At 49.6% G+C, this 24174-nt stretch overlaps 1 protein-coding gene across 16 annotated transcripts in view; it reads left to right on the top strand.

Moving 5' to 3' along the window:
* Positions 1–24174, top strand: part of KMT2C (lysine methyltransferase 2C) — a 206999-nt gene that overhangs the window by 148434 nt on the left and 34391 nt on the right. For 13 of the 16 annotated variants that reach the window (XM_053671829.1, XM_053671828.1, XM_053671827.1 and 10 more), the window contains 18 exons: positions 742–851; positions 1348–1413; positions 2498–2710; positions 4246–4377; positions 6020–6139; positions 8811–8941; positions 9907–10087; positions 12936–13040; positions 13376–13423; positions 14388–14525; positions 14702–14734; positions 14825–14950; positions 16477–16609; positions 16823–17037; positions 18621–18694; positions 19763–19945; positions 20356–22152; positions 22578–22864. In XM_053671829.1, coding sequence (XP_053527804.1) covers positions 742–851; positions 1348–1413; positions 2498–2710; positions 4246–4377; positions 6020–6139; positions 8811–8941; positions 9907–10087; positions 12936–13040; positions 13376–13423; positions 14388–14525; positions 14702–14734; positions 14825–14950; positions 16477–16609; positions 16823–17037; positions 18621–18694; positions 19763–19945; positions 20356–22152; positions 22578–22864 — 4092 coding nt within the window. The remainder of the gene's footprint in view (positions 1–741; positions 852–1347; positions 1414–2497; positions 2711–4245; positions 4378–6019; positions 6140–8810; positions 8942–9906; positions 10088–12935; positions 13041–13375; positions 13424–14387; positions 14526–14701; positions 14735–14824; positions 14951–16476; positions 16610–16822; positions 17038–18620; positions 18695–19762; positions 19946–20355; positions 22153–22577; positions 22865–24174) is intronic. The other 3 variants (XM_053671840.1, XM_053671839.1, XM_053671834.1) reach the window with 1 other exon arrangement.

The following is a 24174-nucleotide window of genomic DNA, read 5'->3' as shown; positions in this document are numbered from 1 at the left end:
CAAAAGATTTTTAACTTAGGGCTTCCTGAGGGTTTATGGAATCCCTTGAAATTAGATGCGGCAGAATTACTTTGAGCACATTATGTGTTTTCTACGGGGGATTTGGAGTGTTTTATTAGATTTTACAAAGAATCTCTCACTGTCGCTCTTCCTTAAAGCTCTAGACAATAAGTGTGCAGATATTAGATGCCAGCTCCCATTCTCTCTGCGTAGTTAGGGCGCTGCTTCACAATCCAGTGCTTTCGGAGGGGGTTTGAGGGTGTACCCTGTGGGCGGTTAGCACTGTGCCTGCGATGGCTGTGCCCCACAACTCCACCACACTGCTGTTCTATGACTGGACAGCTCCTTGCCTTTCCTGGTTTCCATCCAGCAGCACCTGTGCAGGCTCCTCCACAGCGGGCGCACCATGTGGGGCTTGGGCCGCGGTGCCCTCGGCACCACTGAGTTCCCGTGCACTCGCCCGGCGAGCCTGCGCAGCCCACAGTGTGGGATCGTTACAGTTACCCTGCCTCTGTACACGGCTGCCCTGCCTCCCTCCGAGGACTCCATTCCTTTCCCATCTCAGCTTCAGGCGTTCTTGTGGGATGGTGGGCAGGGCTGGGGTCAGAGGGCAGCTTGGTGTAGGCAGAAGGGCATTTGAGAGTTAGGGGCTGGGAGTTAGGAGACTGCCAACTCCTACTTTTAAAAGAAAACCGTTGTCAGATTCTTTCTTTTCTGACTGTACAAATGCGGTCTTTGTAGGTGGATGCATGCGGTCTGTCAGAACCTGAACACAGAAGAGGAAGTGGAAAGTGTGGCGGACGCCGGTTTTGACTGCAGCATGTGCCGACCCTACATGCCCACGTCCCATGGTGAGGGGTGGCCTGACCGTGCATCTGTGCCCTGGGCGGGCCCGCGCCTGGCAGTCGTGGCCAGCGAGGTGCCGCACTCTGAGTCCTCCTCCTCCTCTGAAACTGTCGTTGGAGCGAGTATTTTGTGGAAATTAGGTTGCTTTAATTGTACATTAAGTCCTGCTATTCCAATTTAATATACTAAAGCAGTTGGCTTACATAGAATAAAATAAGAATATAATTCAGATATGAAGTGTAATTTTGCTTTTAAAACTCATAACCACGTGGTTGTTATCAGGACACAGAAACCCAGTACATTACCTTCCGTTTTTCCTTCTTAACGTGTGCCTGCCTTTCACCAGCTTGTTTGGAAGACAGCCCGTAAACTCTACTTACTTTCCAAACACTTATTTTAGTAAAATGGTTATAGAAAGAGATTTTAATCATTCATAAATATACTTTAAATGTATTTTACCTTTTCCAAAAATTGATCCTGTGACTTTTGCCCTCATGTCAGTGCCTTCCGCGGACTGCTGTGACCCCTCCCTCGTGGTGCAGACCCTCACAAAGGCGAAAGAGCTCGGTAAGGCCTGCGCTGCCGGGGCGCGCCCGCCCGAGTCCCACGGGCGCTCAGCCTGCGTTCCCTGATGCCGGTCACATTCTACCACTTCCGTGCAACTGGATTCCCATAAGTGTCACCCAGCAGGCAACAAAAATCACTGCTCGTAAAATCACCACCAACTCCCTGTTGGTTGTGTTTTCATGGATATGTTTCTATGCGCAGTTATCTGGAGGCAGAACATAAGGCCCCGTTAACAGATGCCTTTAGAATGAACTCATCAGTTGTTATGTTTTTCTGTAATAGATCAGCCTAGGGTGGTGATTAATCTGATGCTTTTGTTAAACTCTCATTCTTTTATTTGATATCACCTGATACAAAAACATTTGTATGGTTCAGAAGTTGTTCTAATGAATAGCAGTTCTGTGGATTTAAAAAATTTCAGGGTTTCTCCATATGTACACGCATTCCTGTAAGTGATCGTATTGATGCTTTGCTTTCTAGTTGGGCTTCTGGAGTATCATTGTTTCTCTTGCGTAACTGGCCCTCACCCTTAGGTCTGGCAGGGCTCCAAGGGAAATGGGTCATGGCCGAGAAACGGAAGCATGGTCCTCCATGCCGTCGCCTTCTTTCTGGCGCCTGGCCCAGACGCACGTGCAGGAAAGTGCCAGGAGGGCTGTTGTTGGAAAACGTGCAGAGTTTCTGCCTGTAACTTGAGGAAGTTTGTCCAGCGACTCTTACACTTAGTTGAATATTCTTCATTATTCATGCCTTTTGTCAGTAGCTGTTTTATGAAAGTCACATTCCCTTGACACATGGGTGTGTTTGTTTGTTTGTTTTAAAGATTTTATTTAGTTTTAGAAGAGAAGGGAAGGAGAAAGAGAGGGAGAAAAACATCAATGTATGGTTGCCTCTTGCATACCCCATACTGGGGCCCTGGCCTGCAACCCAGGCATGTGCCCTGACTGGGAGTTGAACCAGTGACCCTGTGGTTCAATCCACTGAGCTATACCAGCCAGGGCAAAACATGGGTGTTTTGTATTATTCATTGAACTTACCAGAGTTAAAGCAAGAGTTTTAGTTTGTATCCTTGGTGTTGTCACTTCAGATCCACCCAAGACGTACACCCAGGATGGTGTGTGCCTGACCGAGTCGGGGATGACGCAGCTGCAGAGCCTCATAGCTGCAGCTCCGAGGAGGAAGCGGTCCAAGCCCAAGCTGAAGCTGAAGATCATCAACCAGAACAGCGTGGCTGTGCTGCAGACGCCACCCGACCTGCAGTCTGAGCACTCCCGAGACGGGGAGATGGACGACAGTCGGGGTACTCGCAGTCTCCCTCCCCTGCAGAGTGTCCGCAAGAGTGAAAGCGTGTGGGCTGACTTTCACGGTGCACAGAAGGGTTTCTTAGGGGCAGATGCCACTAGCCTCTATCACCCTCGATGTGGCCCCTGTCCTTTCTGAGAGGGTAGTCTTCTTCAGTGTTGCCTTTGCAGGTCCCCTCCCTGTTCTGTTGACTGTTGCACGGAGCCATGTCAGAGAAACTGCCTAGGGCCCATGTGCTGGAGGGTGACGGATGGGAAAGTTCAGGGTGGACTCCAGAGTCCAGGTGGCGGGCTGTGAGCGTGGGCACCGTGGCTGAGCAAGAGCCACGGGGAGCGTGCACCAGTCCAGACACGGATGTGCCATCCTCAGTCTTCCGGTGTGACTGTAGTCACAGGTGTCCACCCTAAACCCTGTTTTTGAGCATTGCCCTGGCCTGGTGTCAAGACTCATCCAGCTGAATTCCTGGGACAGCGGGACCATTTTTAGTAGTAGTACATTCAGTGTGAGTTGTAGTTTTGCTTGTCTTTGAGCAGACGACCACAGGCTTGCTTGTGTCTAGGGTGGTCATCTCCTTGCAGTTGATTCAGAAATAGAGCGGTCATCGCGTTTGTTCTGTCATGTTTTCACACTGAGCAGTATTGGACGCCTCCTGTGTGCCGGCTGCTGGATGTCATATTTATTGGTGCACAAAGCTCTGCACTCATGGAACTTAGTTTTAATGTTAGGAGAAAACACTACTGAAGTATGTAACAATAAATACATTGATCATAGTGTGTGTGGCAACTGCCGTGGAGAAAACAGAGTAAGAATTAGGGGTGCGTACATGGGGTCAGGGATCAGGCGAGCCAGCGCAGTACCTGAGCACAGACTTCTGAGAATTGAGGGGGTGGCCCCCGGGTTGCCTGAGGGCATAGCATCTGGACACAGGAAGCCCGTACAAAGGCCCACATGCATGTGCCCAGCATGGGTGAGGAGTGTGGCGTAGCCAGGTGTGTCCAGCAGACTGAGCAGAGGGGCCTCAAGGAGCTGATGGAGTCAAAGGGGAGGGGAGCAGAGTGGCCGGCACAGCAGGCAAGGCCAGGATGTGTCACTCGAGGAGCTCGAACTCACTGTGCGTGGGTGGGGCTTCCAAAAAGGACGGTGGCGTGCGCTCATTTCTGTGGGCTGGCCAAAAACATCCCCATGTTTTTTTCTGTCAAATAGAAGACATACTTTATTTTCACCAATAACTTGATTGATTTGGAGATACACTGAGTATGTCGGCCGTGTAAAAGGGAAATGACGCAGGTGCAGATTGATTGAAAATTGTCTTTTGGAGCATTTTCTCAGTGTCAATTGTCCTTTCCTGATAAGTAGGCTTTATTTCCTGGGGCCAGCACGTGCTCTGCGGCCGTCTGGGGACTCGAGCTGTAATCTCTGCCGTGTGTTTCCTGTCAGCTGGGACTCAGGGTCCACTTCACTCTGTGTTTCCTGTTTCATAGGAATTACATGTCTGGTAGGACTTCCCAAGTTTGTGCGTTTACTTTTTTCCAGAAGGAGAACTTATCATGGACTGTGATGGGAAGTCTGAGTCCAGTCCCGAGCGGGAAGCGGCGGATGAGGAGACCAAGGGCCCAGAAGGAACGGAGGGCGTCAAAAAGAGGAAAAGGAAACCTTACCGACCAGGTATAGAGTCCGAACGGCATGTGGCAGTCTCGTAACACTAAGGAAAACGTGATAGCAGGGGCTTCGATTATTAAACAAACAGATGAGACAGCTGCTCAGCCCTTGGTAAACCGAGACTTGAACTTTAAAACTGAAGGACTAAGTTGTTTGAATGTGCTTTTTAGGTGACCGATTCCTGAGGTTGAATGTGTGGTGCTTCAGCGCAAATCATTATTTAATGCCTCGTCCCAAGTGTTACCCACTTTATTAAATGCCTTACTGGGTGGCTGTTTCCTTGTTTTTTAAACTTGTTTTAGGGTCCACGCAGGAGTGACCGTAGACACACAATAGGAAGGTGACGTGGTGGGGCTCTTAGGCCTTTGAAGGTTACAGACCTGCTAGTATTGTGACGGTAAAACACCGCTGTCTGCCTTCTGCCTTGGGGGGCGGAGCAAGAGCTGTCTCCCGGTCAGATTTTATCTGCCCTATTGGGAAAAGTTACCAAAAATATCACAATACTGACTCGTAGGCTTTTTAAAGGCAGTTTATTAATTTTTTTTTTTTACTGCTCAGTGAGGTATTAACTTGAATCAGTTTAATCTTTATTCTTCTGATTGCTTACACTATTGGTCAGAGTGACCTGACCTACCTTTTTCACTGTGTGGGGAAGGACTGTCTCACTGTGCTTGCGTCCTGCAGGACCTTAGAAGCCAAGCTTCCTTACTATAGGCTGCCTGTAAGGACCTAGATGAGCATCAGCCACATCATTGTACGAAAGGCTTTCTTTTCTGCCTAATGATGAGGCTTATGAAAGCACACTTACTTTTTTTAGACACTGCAGAGTCCTTCTAGGGACTGACATTTAATTTTTTCCCTCCCCATTGTACATGGAAGTCATCCCTGCCTCGGAGTGGCCCCGTAGGTCACAAGTGCACTGTTAGACTTCTGGACCATAGGATGAGAGCCGGTGGCATGGAGTGTGTGTCAGGCAGTATTCCAAGTACTTCACGTCTGTTACTGTATCATTCTGTCCTACAGGGCTGTGTTACATTGTTACCAGTGTTTAGAGTGCAGGGTCTGGAGCACTGAACAGTTAAACAAGCTGCCCGCAGTCCACTACTGGGCGGATTACCAGTGCTCCGCCCCAGGCCCTGTGCGCTCACCTGCAGGGCAGGGCCTGCAAGGGCCTGGTGTCCGAGGGCCTTAACGGAGGTCCTCAGACACTTTTCCCCGAAGTGGTTCGAATTTCGTGTGGATTATCTAGTAGCTTAGTTAGTATTGGGTCTCTTTTCTCCCTTAGCTAATATACAAATAATGTTCAACAATGAGGTGCGAGTTTCTAATGTTTGTTAAATAAGGAGTATTTACTCCGACACTGTGGACAAGAGGAAAGGTATGCAGTCTTGCTGTCCTAATGAAATTTTATCTCTGTTCCCGTTAGTGAGCAATGAGGTAACAATAGCTTTAACCCCTTTTATTTGTCTATTTCCAAACTCATGTAATTTTGCATTGAACTGAAATTGTTTCAATTAGCCTGTATTGAATCTGTACTATGTAAGACTTAGCTTTACTATGTAAGACTAAGCAGTTTCACCTTCCTCACTGTAGAAATATTGGGAGAAATTGGTTATTTTTGAAGTTACCCAATTCTTCTTTTGCTCAGGTATTGGTGGATTTATGGTACGGCAAAGAAGTCGAACTGGCCAAGGGAAAGCCAAAAGATCTACGATCAGGAAAGACTCCTCTGGCTCCATCTCCGAGCAGTTGCCTGGCAGAGAGGACGGTATGGATTCTGGTTGGTTGAAGCCCATAGTGTTGGCATCGCAGCTGATGAGAATGGTTCTGACTGGGCCACCGTGTGACCCCAGGGGTCGGTGCCTGCAGACTGGGCTCGCCCCACAGGTGCAGGAGTTGGGTGGGCACGGAGGTGACTGGAGCCCGACAGAGACTGTTCCTTTGAGGGTGTTCACAGGAGTTCCCTTCTTCCCTGTGTCGCGGACGGGTGGTTCTGCACCACGTCATGTAGAAATACCTCTTCCAAGTAATATTCTGTCGTCTTCACTGGAGTGTCAAAGCCGAATCACTGCGTGAGCCACAGCTTGAGGAAGCGGTGCCGACGTCGTTGCTGTGGGGGGTGCGCACATGGGAAGTGTTTTGTGGGCGTGGGGGGAAAAGGTGCAGTTTGCAGCATATGCCCTCTGAATGGAGCGCTTCCATTGTCGGGGTGGGGTTTTGACCTGTGGGTTAGTAATGGAAACTGCTGCAGGTTTTTAAAAGCCAGCACCCCAAGGACTTGAAAGAATTCTCTTAACACGGCTGTGAAATGCGATAAGTGCAGGGAAACTGTTTTTTTGTGTTTTCCGTCTCTGTCTCCTTATTTTCCTCTCTAAACAACTTCAGTTCTTGTAGTGCAGCACTCTCCTTGTCTGTGCCGGCCACTGAGATTTGATTCTTTTGCATTGTCCACTTTTCCGAACCGCCTTTCTGACGGGTCAGTGGTCTCACCAGCCTGCTCCGGAGTCTCCTCTGTCCCCACATCGGACTGGTGCGGATGGGTCACTGAGGCTGGCGCCTGGCTCTGCTCGGCCACCCTCCCTGTGTGTGGTGAGACAGGCTGGCCCGTCCTCGTGCGAGTGTCGGTTCCACTCTCCCGTGAGTGTGTGTTCTGTAGAGCGAGGTGTGCACGCCCCGAGAGGTGGGTTGGAGGTGGGTCGGTCATCTCGGACGGCGTCTGTGTGTGTCGGACTGGGAGCACGAGGTGATGTCGCCCTGGGACTTCTGGACCTGAGTCCCAGGCTGGAGTTTTGGGTCCACCCTTGTCATGTACATTCAGGCTCCTTGCCCATTAGGGCCACGTGGAGCTTACGGATTCTCATGGAAGATTTTCATGTTTCACCTTTCCGCCCAGCACCACATTCTGTGACAAGATGGCAAACAGTTCTCTTTGCCGTGGGGGAAGGGGAAGTGAGAGGGTGTGTTTTTGTTAGACCAGCTTGCGCAGGGGAGGCTCCTTCGGGTCCCTCCTGCACGGCACCTCTGCTCAGTCTCCACCTTGCGGAAGGACCTTAACCTGGGTCTTCCATTCCCCGTTCCTCCTGAGGCTGTGAAAACTGCAGTTCAGGGTCACTGAATTTTAGCAAATTTTCAGTTTCATTTAATTCTTCGTGATTTCTGTGGTTCTTGTTTTACTTTAATTTTTGGTGTTTGAGTATTCTTCATTTTCTGGCCAGATTACTAATACATTAAAATAAAGGTTGTTTTAAAATGTTTATTCATCATTTTTAGTCACTTTATTTTTTTTTAAAGATTTTTTTCATTTATTTTTAGAGAGAGGGAAAGGGAGGGAGAAAGAAAGGATTGCCTCTCACAAGCCCACCACCCAGGCATGTGCCCTGACTGGGAATCGAACCGGTGATTCTTCAATTCCCAGGCCAGCACTCAATCCACTGAGTCACACCAGGCAGGGCTATCTTTAGTCAGTGAACCTATGAATTCTGGCAGTGGAAGTCCTCCCCACCCTGGATTTTCAGGGTGGGGTGAAGAGGTAGCGAGAGCGCCACGGAAGTGCTTGCGGCCTGTGTGAGTGGTGTTCGGCCTGTTCCTGTGCTCGGCGAAACCGTGTGGTCCGGAATTTTGTTTCCATTTATGTTAGAAGGTTGATGATTCATCGCTTGTTGATGAGCATGTTCATAGTCAGCTATGACAATGCTCAATTGCTGTAAACCCCACAACTTGGAACTGCCGGACAGAAGGATGCACATTTCTGAAAATACTTTTGTTGCATGTTCCCAGTAAATTGTACAAAAACACCATTCCTGCTAAACTAGTGGTATACGAGTAGCCATTTCCCCAGACACTTCGGCACTGGGCATTTTCACTTTTCAGCTTTTAACAAAGTGTCGAGGTTAAAGAAGAAAACACAGACTTCCGCTTCAGGTACAGGGAAGCCCTCAGTAAGAGACAGTAGGGCCCTGGCTGGTGTAGCTCAGTGGATTGAGCACGGGCCTGCCAACCAAGGGATGGTGGTTCGATTCCCAGTCAGGGCACATGCCTGGGTTGCTGGCCAGTTCCCAGTGGGGGACACACGGGGGGTCACCATACATTGATACTTCTCTCCATCTCATCTTTCCTTCCCCTCTAAAGATAAATAACTAAAAGTTTTTAAAAAAGACAGTAGGAAATATGCTGACACTACAGAGACGACGGGAAAGGAAGTGTTTTGCGGTGTTTGTAAACTTACACACCTGCTCTGAGATAGTTTTGTGAAAAGCTTTTTTGTCAGGTCAAGCTGCAAGTCTACAACATGTATGGTGTTGTGTGTCAGTTCTATCTCAGTGGAAGGAAGACAACAAGGAATAGCGTGTTTGTGTACACAGAACCATCCTGTTCCTTGGGGTGGGTTTGTCTGAAAGTCTCGGGTGTCACGTGCTCATAAACCTGACCCCTCTTTCCAGGCTGGAGCGAACAGTTGCCAGACGCCCTGGCTGATGAATCTGCGTCCGTCACTGAAAACACTGAAAAAACAAAGAAGAGATACCGGAAAAGGAAAAACAAGCTTGAAGAAACTTTCCCTGCCTACTTACAAGTAATATTTCGCTTTGTTACATAGATTGTCAATGAAAGAAATGTATATTGAGTTTTGAAAAACAGGTTTGTTGACTGTTACCTTTCTACTTGTTTTTAATGAGTTATCATAAATCTGTTTTAACCTTCCAGGGGCTCATAACAATTAACGTTTACTTCCCTGTCGTTTACTTCGCTGTGCTTTGGTACATTTCACAAAGTTCTTTTTGATCCCGGTTTTTCCGATTCTGAGTATTTCATCAGATAGAGAAGGGCACTCCCAGGGAGAGGGGGAGGAGACACACTCTCACGGAGCAAGCAGGAGCAAGCACTCGGGTGCTGTGGGCGCCCCCTCGCCAGTGGGGGCTGCAGCGTTGAGGTGGAGGAGTGCGCCTAGTGGGGAGGGAGAGAGGAGCCAGACGCCCGTGAGAGATGTAGGTTTTGTGCACATAGTAAGATGAAAACGGCTCTAAAACCCCTTTCAGATTCGTGATGTGCTTATGAGTCAACGTGAGGTTACTGATCTGAGGTTTATCCGTATTAAAGCTGTCGATGAAGCCTTTGTGCTTCCCTCTGCACGTAATCTGTAAATGATAATACTCAGAAGCTGGAGCTTTTCTGATAACACGAACTAGGTGCCAATAGTATTGTGAATGTATCAGTCTTAAATTTTAATTGTAGCCTATTCTGGAATTACTGAATTATTATTCTGCTGTTAGAAACACATTAGAAAGAAGTGTGTGGTGTTTGCATGATGTTATTTGTTTCTAGTAAAACTACGAAAAGCTGTACTTTCAAAATAAAGGAAATCTGGATAAAAAAATTGGCAGGATAGTTCTATGCTGTTTATGCATTTCTGTATTCAATTTTTTTTGTTGTTGTTAATACCAAGCTCATTTCTGCCTTGTCAAAAATGCTGACAGAACATCTATTGTCATTTTAGAATTTATAACTAAGTCATTTTTATATGTGCTTATTTTTATCTAGGAAGCTTTCTTTGGAAAAGATCTTCTAGATACAAGTAGACAAAACAAGCTGAGTTTAGATAACCTCCCGGAAGACCCAGCTCCGCTTCCATATAAAACCAACATGAACGCGCATTTTCTGGACCCGTCCTTAGACCCGCTGCTTAGTTCGTCCTCTGCTCCAGTGAAACCTGGGGCTCACGGTATGTGGGCTTGTCCCTATCATGTGACATTCATCTTCCTTGAATCAGACCTCCAATACACTTTCACTTTGGCCTCCTGCATTTTTAAATCAGCTTTATTGAAATGTAACTTGTATTCAGTAAATGTGACTGTTTTAAGTAGACAGGTGTCTGTAATATTTGGCAAATAAATTTATCTGTGTAATTGCCACCAGAGTTGCAGAGGAAAATGTTAGGTTTACACTTAGCAGAGGGCAGTGTAAGGGAGGTCAGTTTGGCCACAAGTTATCAATATAATAATCTTTAAGTAAGAGAGCTTTGTTAATGACGCAGCCCAAAAACACAGAAGCAGACGACAGGAATGCCATAGTGGGGGCCTGGCTGGCAGGCTGGAGAAGTGAAACCCGTGGCCTTACATGGATTTTTCACCACCAACACGTTGGGCCGCATGCGCTCTGTCAGAGGCAAGAGGTGGTCCCATGCCACGGGGGTCACTTGCCAGCACCCCTATCCCTAGGACGTCATGATGTTCAGAAATGCCTTCAAATATTGCCTCTCCCCCCCCCCCCCCGCAGAACTGCAGCCCTAGGTGTAGCGAACATGGGCCTATTTAGCGTTGGAGAGAGGTCTGAGAACTGCACCCAGGTGGAAACACACTAACGTCAGCAGGCCCGGGCTGCCTCACTGGTGGGGGGGTGTGGGAGCTGGGACCATGGGGTCTGTCCCCACGTCCAGGTGTCTGTCTCACTCACTAACCACGAGGAAGTGACGTTCTCCTGACACGCTCCCTTTCTGCCCGCGATGACAGTCGTTGCTCAGTTACTTTGTTGAGCTCAGTTTGGAGGGTACTCTTCGGCGGTCTTCCACTGGAAGACAATTTGATAGGTGGTCATCATAGCTTTATGAACTTGGCCTTTTCCTGACCGGAAAGCCAGGCTTTGGGCTTTGACTTGAACTTCTTGGTGGAACTGGAAGCCCTCTTGGCCCCTGTGTGCGTGTGCACACCCGGTTCTATTGTCGTCCTGGGGCCGTGCTTGTGTGGGTCAGTGCTGGCAGCTCGCTGCATCTCCTACCACGCCACCGCTCTCACCCACGCCGACTCGCTGTTGACACGGTGGGGGCAAGGCCCACGGGCCCGGCACAGGGCAGCCTGACTGTGAAAGGTGGGTCTCTCTGTGAACATCACGCCACTTAAAGGCTCAAAGGGAAGTTCTTTGAGCTTGATGTTTCACGAGGCAGAGACCTGAGATCGGCCTGAAGCCGTATTGAGACAGGAAACACGTAACTATACACTTTTTCACACAGCGGCTGAGGAGAAATGGTTTAGTGATAGAGTGAAAACACTAGCAGTAGAATAAGAGAAACATTTCAAAACTTCCACGTAACACTCTTAGCAGTTGAATCCTTCTCAGCAGTTGGCCTTTATAATGAGACATTTACTAGTAATGGCTGTCTTTCATTCTTTTTAACATTTTATTCACTATAGCCCATGACATCAGTTTTAATAATTTATTGGTAAGGTATAAACTTTGTTCAGGTAAGGACAAGCTTTTCAAACACAGTCTTTTACAGAATATTATGATTTCTAGGCTTACATGGATTTAAAACAAGCACACTCACAGTAGATAACCCTGAAGGAATTAGCCACAATTTTTTCTTTCAGGTGTGTACTGGTGTCTAGAGAATACGTTATTGAAATAATTGTATATATCTTAAAACTTACAAATATTTGGGTATATAAAATTTATATTTTCTTTTAATTTGAAAAGTAACATTTTTGTGTACGAAGTTTATTTGGAAAGTATGTGTTTATACTTTCCAAAGACTTACTTACAAGACTCCTTGCCCCGTAAGCCGTATCCTCCCTAATGTGAATGACTGATGGAGTTACTAAAGTAGCCTAGGTATCTTTCTGCTCGTCGGGCCAGACACCTCGAGGGACCCGCTTGACTTGTCACCCTCTCACGTTCCACACATGACGCATGCACAGGCCCACCCTTCTGTTCCCCACAGTGCCCGGGAGGCTGGCTCTCACCAGGGCTCCCGGCTGCCAGTCTTGCCCCCGTCCCCACCCCACCCACAGCCCTGTCTGTTCTGCACCTGACACCCGAGCCCACCGTTCGGGCAGAGCCGTGCCCACCCTTGCTCAACGGTCTCTCGTGACCAGCACACAGGCTCCCTGTGTTAGCCAGACCCTGCCTGTGCCCACCTGCAGCTTTCCCACACCCCATTTTCCTCGCAGGGTCAGGTGCTCTGAAAGGGCTTCCCTGCCCACTCACCAAGATGCGGTACCCTGTTCTCAGCCCCAGTCCTCCCCCCCCCTTTAAAGTCTGGGCAGCGCTCACCCAGCTGCAGAGCGCCATCCTGTCCAGCCCCTCTGGACTGCGGGGGCCTGTCCCTGCTGGCAGCACTGCCAGTGCGGGCCTGCTGCTGGGGGTCCCAGACCTGGGTCTGCCGTGCACAAGTCAGGCGACGGGGTTGGGGTGCCAGAGGCTATCGGTCCCTGGCCAGCAGGGAGCCCCCAATGACGCGGTTGTCCCCCGTGGTGTTTGTCTTCCATGATCCTGTCTTCCAGCTCTCAGTTTCAGAGATGCCACTTTCTCAGTGCATTTCTCTGCGTTGTTTTTCATGGTATTTTATTTCACTTTTACTGACTATAGGTCTCTAACATTTTATCATTCAAAACACTAGAGTACCTTTTGTGTGAAACGTCCTTTAGAAGTAATAACCTTACTTTGTCGTCATTCTAGCAGTTACTCAGCATCTGCTGTGCTCAGGCGTGTTGTACATGGTTGAATGAGTAAGGCTATTTTGCAATCAAACGTCTCTGGAAATGCCCAGATGTTAAAAACGTGTTTGCTGTGTTCAGGTACTGCTGATGACCCCTTGGCTGACATATCCGAAGTCCTAAACACAGAGGATGACATTCTGGGAATCATTTCGGATGACCTGGCAAAGTCGGTTGATCATTCAGGTATATAGAAGGCTGTTGGCCCCATGTCTGTTTTAGGGTATGAGGTGTGTGTGTGTGCACGTGAGAGAGAGAACAAGTGAGCAGTTTAGTCTTCACTTGAAATGGGAAAGAAATGTTTGTCGTCATTGAAGGAAGCGTACACTTCAATCTGCCGTGTCCTCCTGCTGCTCTGTGGGCAGGAGTGAGCTAGGTCCTTTCTGTTCCCTTTCTGATGGTGCCAAATGGAAGGCTTGCGGCCCCGAATCTTGCAGTGTCTGGTTTCTTCTTCTGTTTGCGCTTTCCCTCGCTTCCCGCTCCCTGGTAATCACCTGTTTTATCTGGTTTGGGTCTTGTAGGTCTTGATTCATGCACTTTCCAGGGTGACAGCTCACCTTTTCCGTTTGGTAAGACCCTGCACAGTGGGTGAGGGCTGAGTAGAGTAGTCTCTTTCTAGCGGGTTCAGCTCAGCTGGCTGTGGGTGCATGCGCGTCTGTCTTAGTGCTGGCATGTCACTAATCACACTTGGCTTCCCCGTGTGCCTGCCGCTAGCACGTGGGACAGCTCTGCTGGGCTCAGGTGACTCTTCCAGTAGTTTCTCGTTTTTTTTTTAATGAGTGGTTTTATTTTTAGTCGTACGTAGTGTGTAAGTTTACCCAAATGTTACAAAATTAGTGCGTACTATAAAGATGAAACAGAGCAGACCGAATTGTACTTTTCCATATGACGATACTCAGAAAGCATGGCGAAGAAGGTAGACCACTTTCAAGTGTGGCGTTGCTTCAAAGGCCAGCTGCGTTAGACAGTGCGTTGTGTCTTAAACAGTCAGCGTTTTGTGTGCTGGCCGCCAAGTGCTTCAAAACTGTGACCTCCAGCGGACATTGTTCACAAGGATACGGTGTGCCAAACGTTAGTTCAGAGTGTCAGAGCTGTTCTTGGCTTTACGTGGAACGTGTCCCTCCCAACCCCCGTGCTGCAGCCGGACTTGACGTCTGGGGCCAGTGCTTCCCAGGCAGAGCTGGGGCCTGTGTGGTGAGCACTGCGCACAGTGCTCCCTGGGGCTCCCGTCTCAGTGATGTGGGGCTCACTTTTGTGGGGATTGGTACTTCAGAGCCACAAGTGTTCTTTTATTCCTCAGGAAGGATACTTACTTTGATTGAACTGTAACTTTTAAAGTGGCACCTAGGTTACAAACAGATGGTGCCTAATTGTTACTAACTTTGACTTTCCATATAGAGGTAAGAACCCTGATTAATTCAGGGATATGAACTCTTCATTGCTCGGTTTTAATCGTGTGTTAATGCAGGTGAGTAGTGTTGGCACATGTGGCAGGCATATTCACTTTTTAATGTCTTTACCTCGCTCCTCCAGCCGGAATGGACATCGGTCCCGTTGCTGACGACCCTTCCTCCCTGCCTCAGCCGTCTGCCAGCCAGAGTTCACGGCCGCTCAGTGAGGAGCAGCTGGATGGGATCCTTAGTCCTGAGCTGGACAAAATGGTCACAGATGGTAAAGTGTTTGCCCTACACCTAGGCTTTCTGAAAGACATGAGTAAATATGATTTTCAAAGATTTCTGCATGCTTGTTTGTAATTTACATCCTATTCTGATGATTTCTGTGCATGCTATTTTACATCAGTGTATCAAAATGGTAATTAATATTTCTGTGTCTTTTTTCCATCCTAGGGGCAATTCTTGGAAAATTATACAAAATTCCAGGTAATTGTGTTCTGATTTTGTCGTTTACAAAAGTGGCATTCCCCGTGTGGCTGGAACAGACTTTAATCCTGTTGCCATTGCATCCCCTAGAGCTTGGAGGGAAGGACGTGGAAGACTTGTTCACTGCCGTGCTCAGCCCTGTGGCCGCCCAGCCCGCTGCGCTGGCACAGCCTCCCCCGCCCCCCGCACAACCGCTGATGCCCATGCATGGCCAGGGTAAGTCGCCTAGAGACGTCGCCCAAGTGTGGGTCTGCTGTGTGTGTGTGCGCGCGCATGCATGCGTGTGTTCTTATGTTCACTGAAGCAGACTGGGTCCTTAGCCTTAGCCAGGACCCATGCTGCTAGGAGAGAGCCTCTCTTGTGCTGATGGAAAAACACTCCCGTCCGCATTCCTCTTGGCCACACGCCCGCCTCTTGGAAAGCCTCGGGAGCTTGTGGTCCGCGCATGGCCACGGGTCTTCTGCTCGCAGTGTCGGCAGTGGGGACCTCGCTGTGGTGCCTCCCGTGCCCTCTGCACCCACGTCTCAGCTCACCTGCGCTCAGACCTGCTTGCAAAGTGTCGGGAGGACTACGTCCCCCCTCACCTGGCTGCTGTGTGCGCATCGGTCTGGCCTTGCTCGGTTCACAGCTGTGTGTACACCTACCTGTGCCAGTGACACTCCTTGTTGTGAGGGGAGGGGCCTCTGGTCAGTTCTCTTCTCCCACCTGATAACCAGCTGCCAGATAAGGTTCAGGTGCCAACTTCTCCCTGTTTCTGAGGGCCTAGGACAAGGGTCTGTGGGAGCAGATGGGGAGAGTGCCACAGACAGAGGTCCCCGGTTCCCCTCTAGAAAGGGTCGTTCTCTGTGTCTGGGTTCACCACTGCTTCCTGCTTGTGTGCTGAGCTGGGTGACCGTTGCGGTCCTGAAATCCTCACTGTTTTCACACAATGGCTGAAATGGATCAGTGATCCAGTGTTAATCTTTCCTCTCAGTTTTGTGTACCCATGAAAAGTTCTGTAATACACATAATTAAAATACTGTAGCTTTCACCGGTTCAGCCTTGAGACATAAATGCGCCTTGCTTTTGGCTGGATTGCACGTTTCCCATACATCCTTGGTGGAGAAGAACTAACTCTTCAGTGTTTCCCAACATAAACACAAGATCGATCTCCGTGGTTTCTGAAACTGAAATGGTGTGTTTTAGAAACCAAGTCAGTTAAAGATGTATTCCTTTATGAAGGTTTCACACTCATTATGTAGATGTTTTCGCTGTGCAGCCTTGTTAAAATGTTAGGAGGTGACTTGTTTTTTTACTCAGTGCTTACTGTATTTTGCCATGTATAATATTTAGTTTTTTGGCCACATTTTTGAGGGAAAAATAAGGATGCCCTCATACACGGGTAATACTAATTCCACGTCTGTATAAATGTTTTCCATTTTTTTATGCTTATGCATTACAAGTGGAACTCTAGAAAGCAGTAAGACCAGCCGAATGCAGAGTAACACCCTGGAGCACACTAGTCAGTTTTGCAGGCTCCTCACATGCACTAGGTCCTCTGTGCCATGACAGAGGAGACAGGGTTATGGAGATCGCATCTCACAGTCTACGACTAATTGCTCTTGAGCACTGTTCTTGCAGAAAAATATTGAAATAAAATCCTACTTTATTGAATAGCATTACAAGTTTTTGGTTAGAAATACTTCTTTTGCTTTTTGATATTTATGAGCAGTATGCAAGCTGAGTCACTGTTTTCTCCTAAGATGTCTTTTCACGGATGCCACTCATGAACGGCCTCATCGGCCCCAGCCCTCATCTCCCACACAGCCCTCTGCCTCCTGGAAGCGGACTGGGGACGTTCTCTGCCATCCCACCGTCCCCTTACCCTGATGCCAGGTACTGCACGCCCTCACCTCCGGTGGACACAGAAGGGACCTTTGTCACAGACATCAGTACGCCACTGTGTGTGGCCATACTGTATGTTACATTCATTGGGATGTTTGCTAAAATTCATGGGACATTTCAGCTGTTTCACCTGACAGGTTTTAATGAGCTCATACTTGAAAGTTATTTTATGTTTACTAATGGATGTTGTATGTTGTTTGCCAGAGATAAAAGTGCAGCATATCATCCAATGGCGAGTGATCCTAACAGCTCTTGGGGCTCTGCGGCGCCCCCTGTGGAAGGGGAGGGTGACACCCTGTCGAATGCCCAGAGGAGCACCCTCAAGTGGGAGAAGGAGGAGGCCCTGGGCGCAATGGCCGCCGTGGCGCCGGTGCTGTACGCAAATGTCAATTTCCCTGGCTTAAAGGACGAGCTCCCGGGTGAGTCCTGGCCGGGCAGCCTCTGCAGGGACTGCCACTCCCTCACATATGTGAGACACCGCTTGTCTGTCTGTCTGGGCTCTTCTCCCTGCTGTCCAGAGCCTGTGTGGCGTTGGCAGGAAATGTCTTCATTTCCTCAGTCCCGGGTCCTGGGCCCCTTTTCCCCGAGAGCGAAGTTGAATGGGCGGATGATGTGCTCTTCGGCCCCTGGAGACTGTACAATACAAACACGCAGAAGTCGGTGCTGTGTTGTATGCGTGACTGTACAAAGGTGTTGCTAGAATACAATCAGAAGTGTTGTCAGTTGTGTCCGGTTCAGTTCTGAGTACTGCTCCCATCAGCACTTTCTCACTGACATTCCTGCCCCAGCCATCCTGTCCGAACGAGTACAATAAGTAGGAGACACAGTGGCATCCTTGACCGTTCTGACTTACTGGGGAATGGTGGATGGTGTGGTGCCATGTGCGCGCAAGCAAACGCTCCCGTGGCGGCTTCCTGGCTGCCAGCACTTGGCTGCACTGCTGCGGGCCACCGTCTGCCGGCAGGTGCTTTTCCCTGTGTGCCCCCTGTGGCACCCGGTTCATTACACGTGCAGAGCTGAGGCCAGCTTTCTAGCAGGAGTAGCCAGCGTCTCAGAGCAGGGGGTCTGTCCACACAGCACCTGCAGGCTCCCTGTGCCTCTCCCCACCCGCAGTTGGACGAGCCCCCAGGCGTTGGAGCAGGCTGCCCTTGGAGCGGGGGCAGAGTGTGTCTTTGCAGTACCCAGGTTTTCAGTGGCTTCACTGTATGGTTCTGGACCCCTGAGAAGTAGCATGAGGTCTGTTTTCAGTGGCCTTTCCCTTCTCCCCCTCCCTTCCGCTCCTCTTCCTTTCTTCTCCCGAGGACCACATTGTTTCTACCTCAATCCCAAACTGTCCATCTCACCCAAGCTTCCTCCACACTGTCCCGACACTGAGTTCCGTAGGAGTGGCCTGAAAGCATCGCTGCTCCGTGTCTGTGTGACGCTCATCTGCAGCAACACCGACTTCTCTCTGGTCAAAATGAGAGGCCCCTCGTGAGCACAGATGGCTTACAGAACTTTCAGCTTCGCTTCTGGTAATTGCTTTACAGGCGAGGGAAGTTCTCATATAGGATCCAGCAGAAGGAAGGCCTGCTTGAGTGTGGTTGGTAGTGTAATAATGTATAGTTTTAATGACACCTAAAGTGTCATGTGTGTTGTGTGTGATATGTTATATTACAGAAATAATTGCTTATGATCTTGTAATAGATTTTGTAATCATCAGGCGTTATTTGTGCTGGACATTGTATTTGGCTTAAATTGATCTTGGCTGCTTAGCCCCTTGATTTAAAACCATCCTAATTCTACACTTGAGGTTGGTAATAAGGCAACACTTTTTTCAGAAAAAACTTTGTTAGTCTGCTGTGCTCCATGAACTTTGTACTGCACAGAGGATTTAATGTGGGGCCGCTTGTCTGTGCAAGTCTGGCCAAGGAAAGTTTGACTGTCAGTGGTTCGTCAGCCTCTTCCCCGTGACATGTCCCCACCATGCTCTGAAACGCGTGTGTGTTTCCTCTCTTTGCAGACTGGACCACCAGGGTGAAACAGATCGCCAAGTTGTGGAGAAAAGCCAGTTCGCAGGAAAGAGCACCATATGTGGTATTTAAAGAAAATCCTATGCATTGTGTCACTTTTATCGTCTTAAGTTAATGAAAGGGTCTTCCATTGCAGAAACATTATGTTCCCACTTGTACAACTAGCAAACAGCTTTGTTTTTGCAGTGACTTCATCCCCCTTTCTGTTTGAATATGAAGTGTGACATTTTTGTGAGCCGGCTCTCAGGTCCAGGATGTCGAAGACTGTTCTCAGTTATTTTAGGGGCATGTCTAATCCATTTCACTTCAGAATTGTTGTGTCTCTTCCAAAGGGCACTGCATTTGGAGGCTGCATTAGTGTGCCCTTGTTTTCTCCCACAATAGCTATTTTTCTACAAAGTTCAGTAGAAAATTGTCCTGTAAACTATGAAGAGACACATCAGGACACCCTTGTGGCATGTTAGGAACACGTGCTTTGCCTGGCGCTATTCAGGAAGCTGTGAGTCGTTGTTCAGATGATGGGTGGTATTTCCTGAAGATCTGGATTAAGATTCTCAGCTGGGCCCAGGTCCTTCCTTTCATTTTAAAGCATATTAAATTGATACCATTCTTTTGAAAAACCAGACCCAGTTTTTTTCCAAGTTGATGTTCTGTGCACATCCTGTCGGTAGTAGTAATGGGGGATAGACGGAGAGGGAGGGTTTCGGTCATGTTGACAGTGCTGTGTTTGATTTGCCTTGGCCGTGGGAGGTAGTGACCAGACGGGGAAAGTTTGTTTTTAAATGTTAACCTTCAAATTCCAGATTTTAGATTTGGAGGACTGATGTGGTATTTTTTCCTTTTGTCTGATTTGTACAAAATGTGGATTCTGCCCTCTTTGAAGGGTCTGTTAGAAAGACCAGGACCGCCAATACTAGGTGAGGCCTGGGTTCTCGGGCCTGGCTCAGATAAAGCCCAGGCTGCCAGTAGTGGAGGGAGCAGAGTGGCGGCGTCTTCCGCCACTGCTGCCGCCGACCCATCAGTGTGACCTTTCCTTGCTTTTATGTGATGAAGTGCACCGTCGCTTGGTTTTCATTTCTCGGAACTTGTTAATGTGTGCGCAGAGATGACTTTCTTCCCCCCGTGTTAACAGCAAAAAGCCAGGGACAACAGGGCGGCCCTGCGCATCAACAAGGTGCAGATGTCCCATGACTGCCTGCGGCGGCAGCAGCACCAGGACGGCATGGATCCTGGCGCACGGGTCGACGCCGAGCTCTTCAAGGACCCCTCGAAGCAGAGGGAGTCAGAACACGAGCAGGAGTGGAAATTCCGACAGGTGCGTGGGTGTTCTGTTTTGTGATAGTTAGCTCTGTCACGCTGCATCGTTGCTTGAAGGAAGCTAGTTGTATCATCTCAGAATGTGGGTCTTACGAGAACATGAACGTTTGGTTACAAGCAGACATCCCTTTCTCAGTAAAATGGATGCAAGTTGCTTTGGGCGTTTCTGGAGATGCTGGAGTAGGCGGTGCTTGGCCCCGGGCTTGCGTGAGCCGGGTAGACTGCAGGGACACCATCTTCTCTTTGGGAGGGTCTCACTCCAAGTGGGTGTGCTGTCGTAGTGGAGTCCTCAGGCAGGTTTATTCCCCACAGAATTAAGAGTTCGTTTCAAGAGAGCACCACCAGCCTTTCCCTGTGACAGTCCGTTCTTCCTAACCCACGATTGCTTCCTTTTGCCATGTCCAACAGCAAATGCGCCAGAAGAGTAAGCAGCAGGCGAAGATCGAAGCCTCCCAGAAGTTGGAGCAGGTGAAGAGCGAGCAGCAGCAGCTGCAGCAGTCTGGGTCGCAGGCTCTGCTAGCGCCGTCCGGCTCGGACACACCGAGCCCCTCGACCCCCCAGCCCGGCAGTGGAAACATGTCTCCGGCACAGTCATTCCATAAGGACCTGTTTACAAAACCGCTACCCGGCCCCCCCGCTTCTGCACCTGCGGATGACGTGTTTGTGAAGCCACAGGCCCCGCCCCCTCCCGCAGCCCCCTCCCGGGCTCCGCTCCCGGAGAGTCTGTCGCCGCAGCATGTGTTCTCGCCCGCATCTGCCAGCTCCCGGCCACCATCTCCGATGGATCCCTACTCGAAAATGGTTGGTACTCCAAGACCACCTCCGGGGGGCCATGGCCTTTCCAGAAGAAACTCTACGGGCCTGGCGGAAAGCTGTGCACCCCTGCCCTCAGGACCGAGGCCCACTCCAGGGAGCGAGAGTGCAGCCGGTCGGCCTTCCCCTGTCAGAGAGTCATGTTCTTCCTCCGTGACAAGCAGTGACCCTTATGCAAAGCCCCCGGACACACCTCGGCCGGTGTTGGCAGAGCCATTCCCCAAACCCTTGGGCCTGCCCCGCTCTCCAGTCGTTTCGGAACAGACCACCAAAGGCCCTCTAGCAGCTGCAACCAATGATCACTTCCCGAAGCCATCTCCTCGGGCAGACATATTTCAAAGGCAGCGGGTCCCTGACCCATATGCACGGCCCGTGCTGACGCCTGCACCTGTGGATAGTGGTCCTGGACCTTTTAAGACTCCGATGCAGCCACCTCCACCCTCCCAGGACCCTTTTGGGCCCGGGCTGCAGGCTCCCAGGCGCCAGCCCATGGACCCGTACGAAAGGCCCGCTCTGACACCCAGACCCTCGGATAACTTTTCCCAGAGCCAGCCCAGCGATCCGTACAGCCAGCCACCCCTCACCCCGCACCCAGCGATGACAGAGGCTTTTGCCCACCCCGCCAGGGCCTTTCCCCAGCACACAGGCACATCGAGGGCAGCATCTCAGGACCTGTACTCCCAGCCCTCAGGACCACCTCGCTCCAACCCAGACCCTTATTCTCAGACCCCTGGCACTCCCCGACCCCCCACAATTGATCCATACAGTCAGCAGCCACCCACCCCAAGGCCACCAACACAGGGAGACTTATTCGTTACACCTGCAGCTACTCCAAGGCTTTCTGACCCATATGCTCACCCTCCTGGGACACCGAGACCTGGCATTTCTGTTTTTTACTCTCAGCCACCAGCAGCACCACGGCCACGGGTGTCAGAGGGTTTCACTCGGTCCTCAGTGACAAGACCTGTCCTCACGCCAAATCAGGATGCGTTCCTGCAGGCAGCGCAGAACCGAGGCGCGGCTTTAGCAGGCCCTGTGGGTAGGTCCCCTGAGGCCTGTCCCCAGACTCCTGGGCCGCCTGGAACAGGCCTTGCAGACACCTTCAGCCGAGTCTCCCCATCTGCTCGGGATCCTTATGACCAGCCCCCTATGACCCCAAGGTCTCAGGCTGACACTTTTGGGACAAGTCTAGTTGCTCCTGATGCTGCTGACCAGCCTCGGCCTGGGTCTGAGGGGAACTTCAGTGCTCCTCCCAGCGCCCCCATGAACTCTCAAGGCCCGCAGTTTCCCAGTGTCTCCCAGCTTCCTGGACCAGCACCGACCTCGGGAGTCCCTGACACACAGAGTGGCTCCGGCAGTGCGTCTCAGGTGGACACAGAGAAGCTGCGACAGGTGAGAACAGTGTGCACTCCCAGATGTGTCACTCATCGAGAAAGCATCCATTTCACCGCTAGTTTCTGCCCAGGAGTTACAGTGTATCTTCTACTGAACTCTTTACAGGCCAGAAAAGTGAAAGTGGTGAAATTAATACCAGTTCTGTTGGATTATTCCAAATCTACTTTCAGTGTTTATGGATTTTTAGGGGCATTCTTATTTAGGAAGGGTTTCGGTTTGTGATAGTTGTTGGGCAAGGGAAAGACCCCAAATAATCTGTTTGTATTCCTAAACTGTTGTACAGTTAAGTGTAAATAGTGCTTCATCGAACTTTAAAACATGAAGGCATTTTAAGCATTACGTTAGTCACATGTTGGGAGTGCTAGGATATAGGAAGCCATTAGTTGTCAGAAATCCCAGTGACTTTAGTTTCTTCCCTCCAGCGGCAGAAGTTACGGGAAATGATTCTGCAGCAGCAGCAGCAGAAGAAGATGGCAGGTCGGCAGGAGAAGGGGCCCCAGGACGCGGCCGCTGGGCCTCACCCCCTGCAGCACTGGCAGCCTGAGGGCGTGAGCCCAGCTTTCACCAGGCCGCCACCCCCCTACCCCGGGAGCCTCCGTTCGCCAGTCGTCCCTCCCATGGGGCCTCGATACCCCATCTTCCCCAAAGACCCGCGTGGGGCCTATGCCCCTGACGTTACTGGTATGGGCATGCGACCTCACGGATTCAGGTAATGCTTCTCATTTTACACCAGACTTAAACGGCTGTTGGGAGGGACTGGGCAAATGAAGTTTCTCCTAAGAAGTCGTTACTGCTTGTACTTCTTAGTCCCCTTGAGATGGAACTAGTGTTATTTCCACTGACAAGAGGTTAGGGACGTTTTAAAAAACACTCAGTTTTTATTTAGATTGCAAGATATTTAAAAATTAATCATTGGAAAAGTAGGTAACACAGACAAGTTGATGGGCACCGTGGCAGGCGCAGCCGCTGGCAGCTCAGAAATGTCTCTGACTTACAGAAAATTTTACTTCATAGGCACTTACAGACACAAACACATTCAAGGTTATTCTTCTAATCATTGGTTATAGAAGCAAAAAAGGTAGAAATTATCTAAATTCCCATCTGCGATAATAGTGAAAATAGTGATGGCTAACACTGATCCTGCTGGTCTATGCATTCGGGATGATTTATCCCAGGAAAATCTTTACGTAGGTTCAGTTATACTCGTTTTGGAGGTTGAGAGTATAAGGCTCAGGAGACAGCGGTTGAACATTTTAAGGTCTATGTTGTGAGCGACAAGATAACCATGAAAAATGTGGTGCTTTAATAATTGATGGGAAAGATCTTTAGGACTTACTGAGTTGGACATGTGGGTTATAAACAACACAATTTCATTTGCGTCAAACTGCAGAAACGATTAGGTAAATGCCTTGAACAGTGACCCGCAGGGTAACAGTGCTCACCAGAAAGCTGGGAGTTGACGTTTTACACTGTGTTTCTGTTGCTGGGGTGCTTTTTTAAAGCATTGAATACTTTTCTTTTTTTTAAGATTTTTATTCATTTATCTTTAGAGGGGAAGGGAAGGAGAGAGGGAGAGAAATATCAATGTATGGTTGCGTCTCATGGGTCCCCTGCTGGGAACTGGCCTGCAACCCAGGCATGTGCCCTGACTGGGAATCGAACTGCAATCCTTTGGTTCACAGGCCCACGCTCAATCCACTGAGCTACACCAGCCAGGGCTGAATACTTTTTTATGATAGAAAAACACCGAAAAATGCCATTTTCATTTACACTTTTTTTTTTTTTTTGGAAATGACATTCTTATTTCCACTTGTACCATCAGAAGGAAGACTTCTGTTGGTTTGAGACAGTCGGGGTGTCTGGGTCCTGAGTGGGGACAGACAAGATGAGTTACGTAGAAATGAAAGTGAACCAGAGACAACTCTTTCCCCCTCACAGCACAGCGCGCTTCCCTTGGGGCTTCGGACGTGAGCCTGCACCTGGGGCGTCCTGGGCAGCGTACCCCGGCTGCTGGAGGAC

Source organism: Artibeus jamaicensis, unplaced genomic scaffold (genome assembly GCF_021234435.1).
Source record: "Artibeus jamaicensis isolate MK-2021 breed Jamaican fruit bat unplaced genomic scaffold, CSHL_Jam_final contig_718, whole genome shotgun sequence".
NCBI lineage: Eukaryota > Metazoa > Chordata > Mammalia > Chiroptera > Phyllostomidae > Artibeus > Artibeus jamaicensis.
The sequence above is the reverse complement of the archived record's forward strand: the minus strand, read 5'-3'. Positions and strand labels throughout refer to the sequence as shown.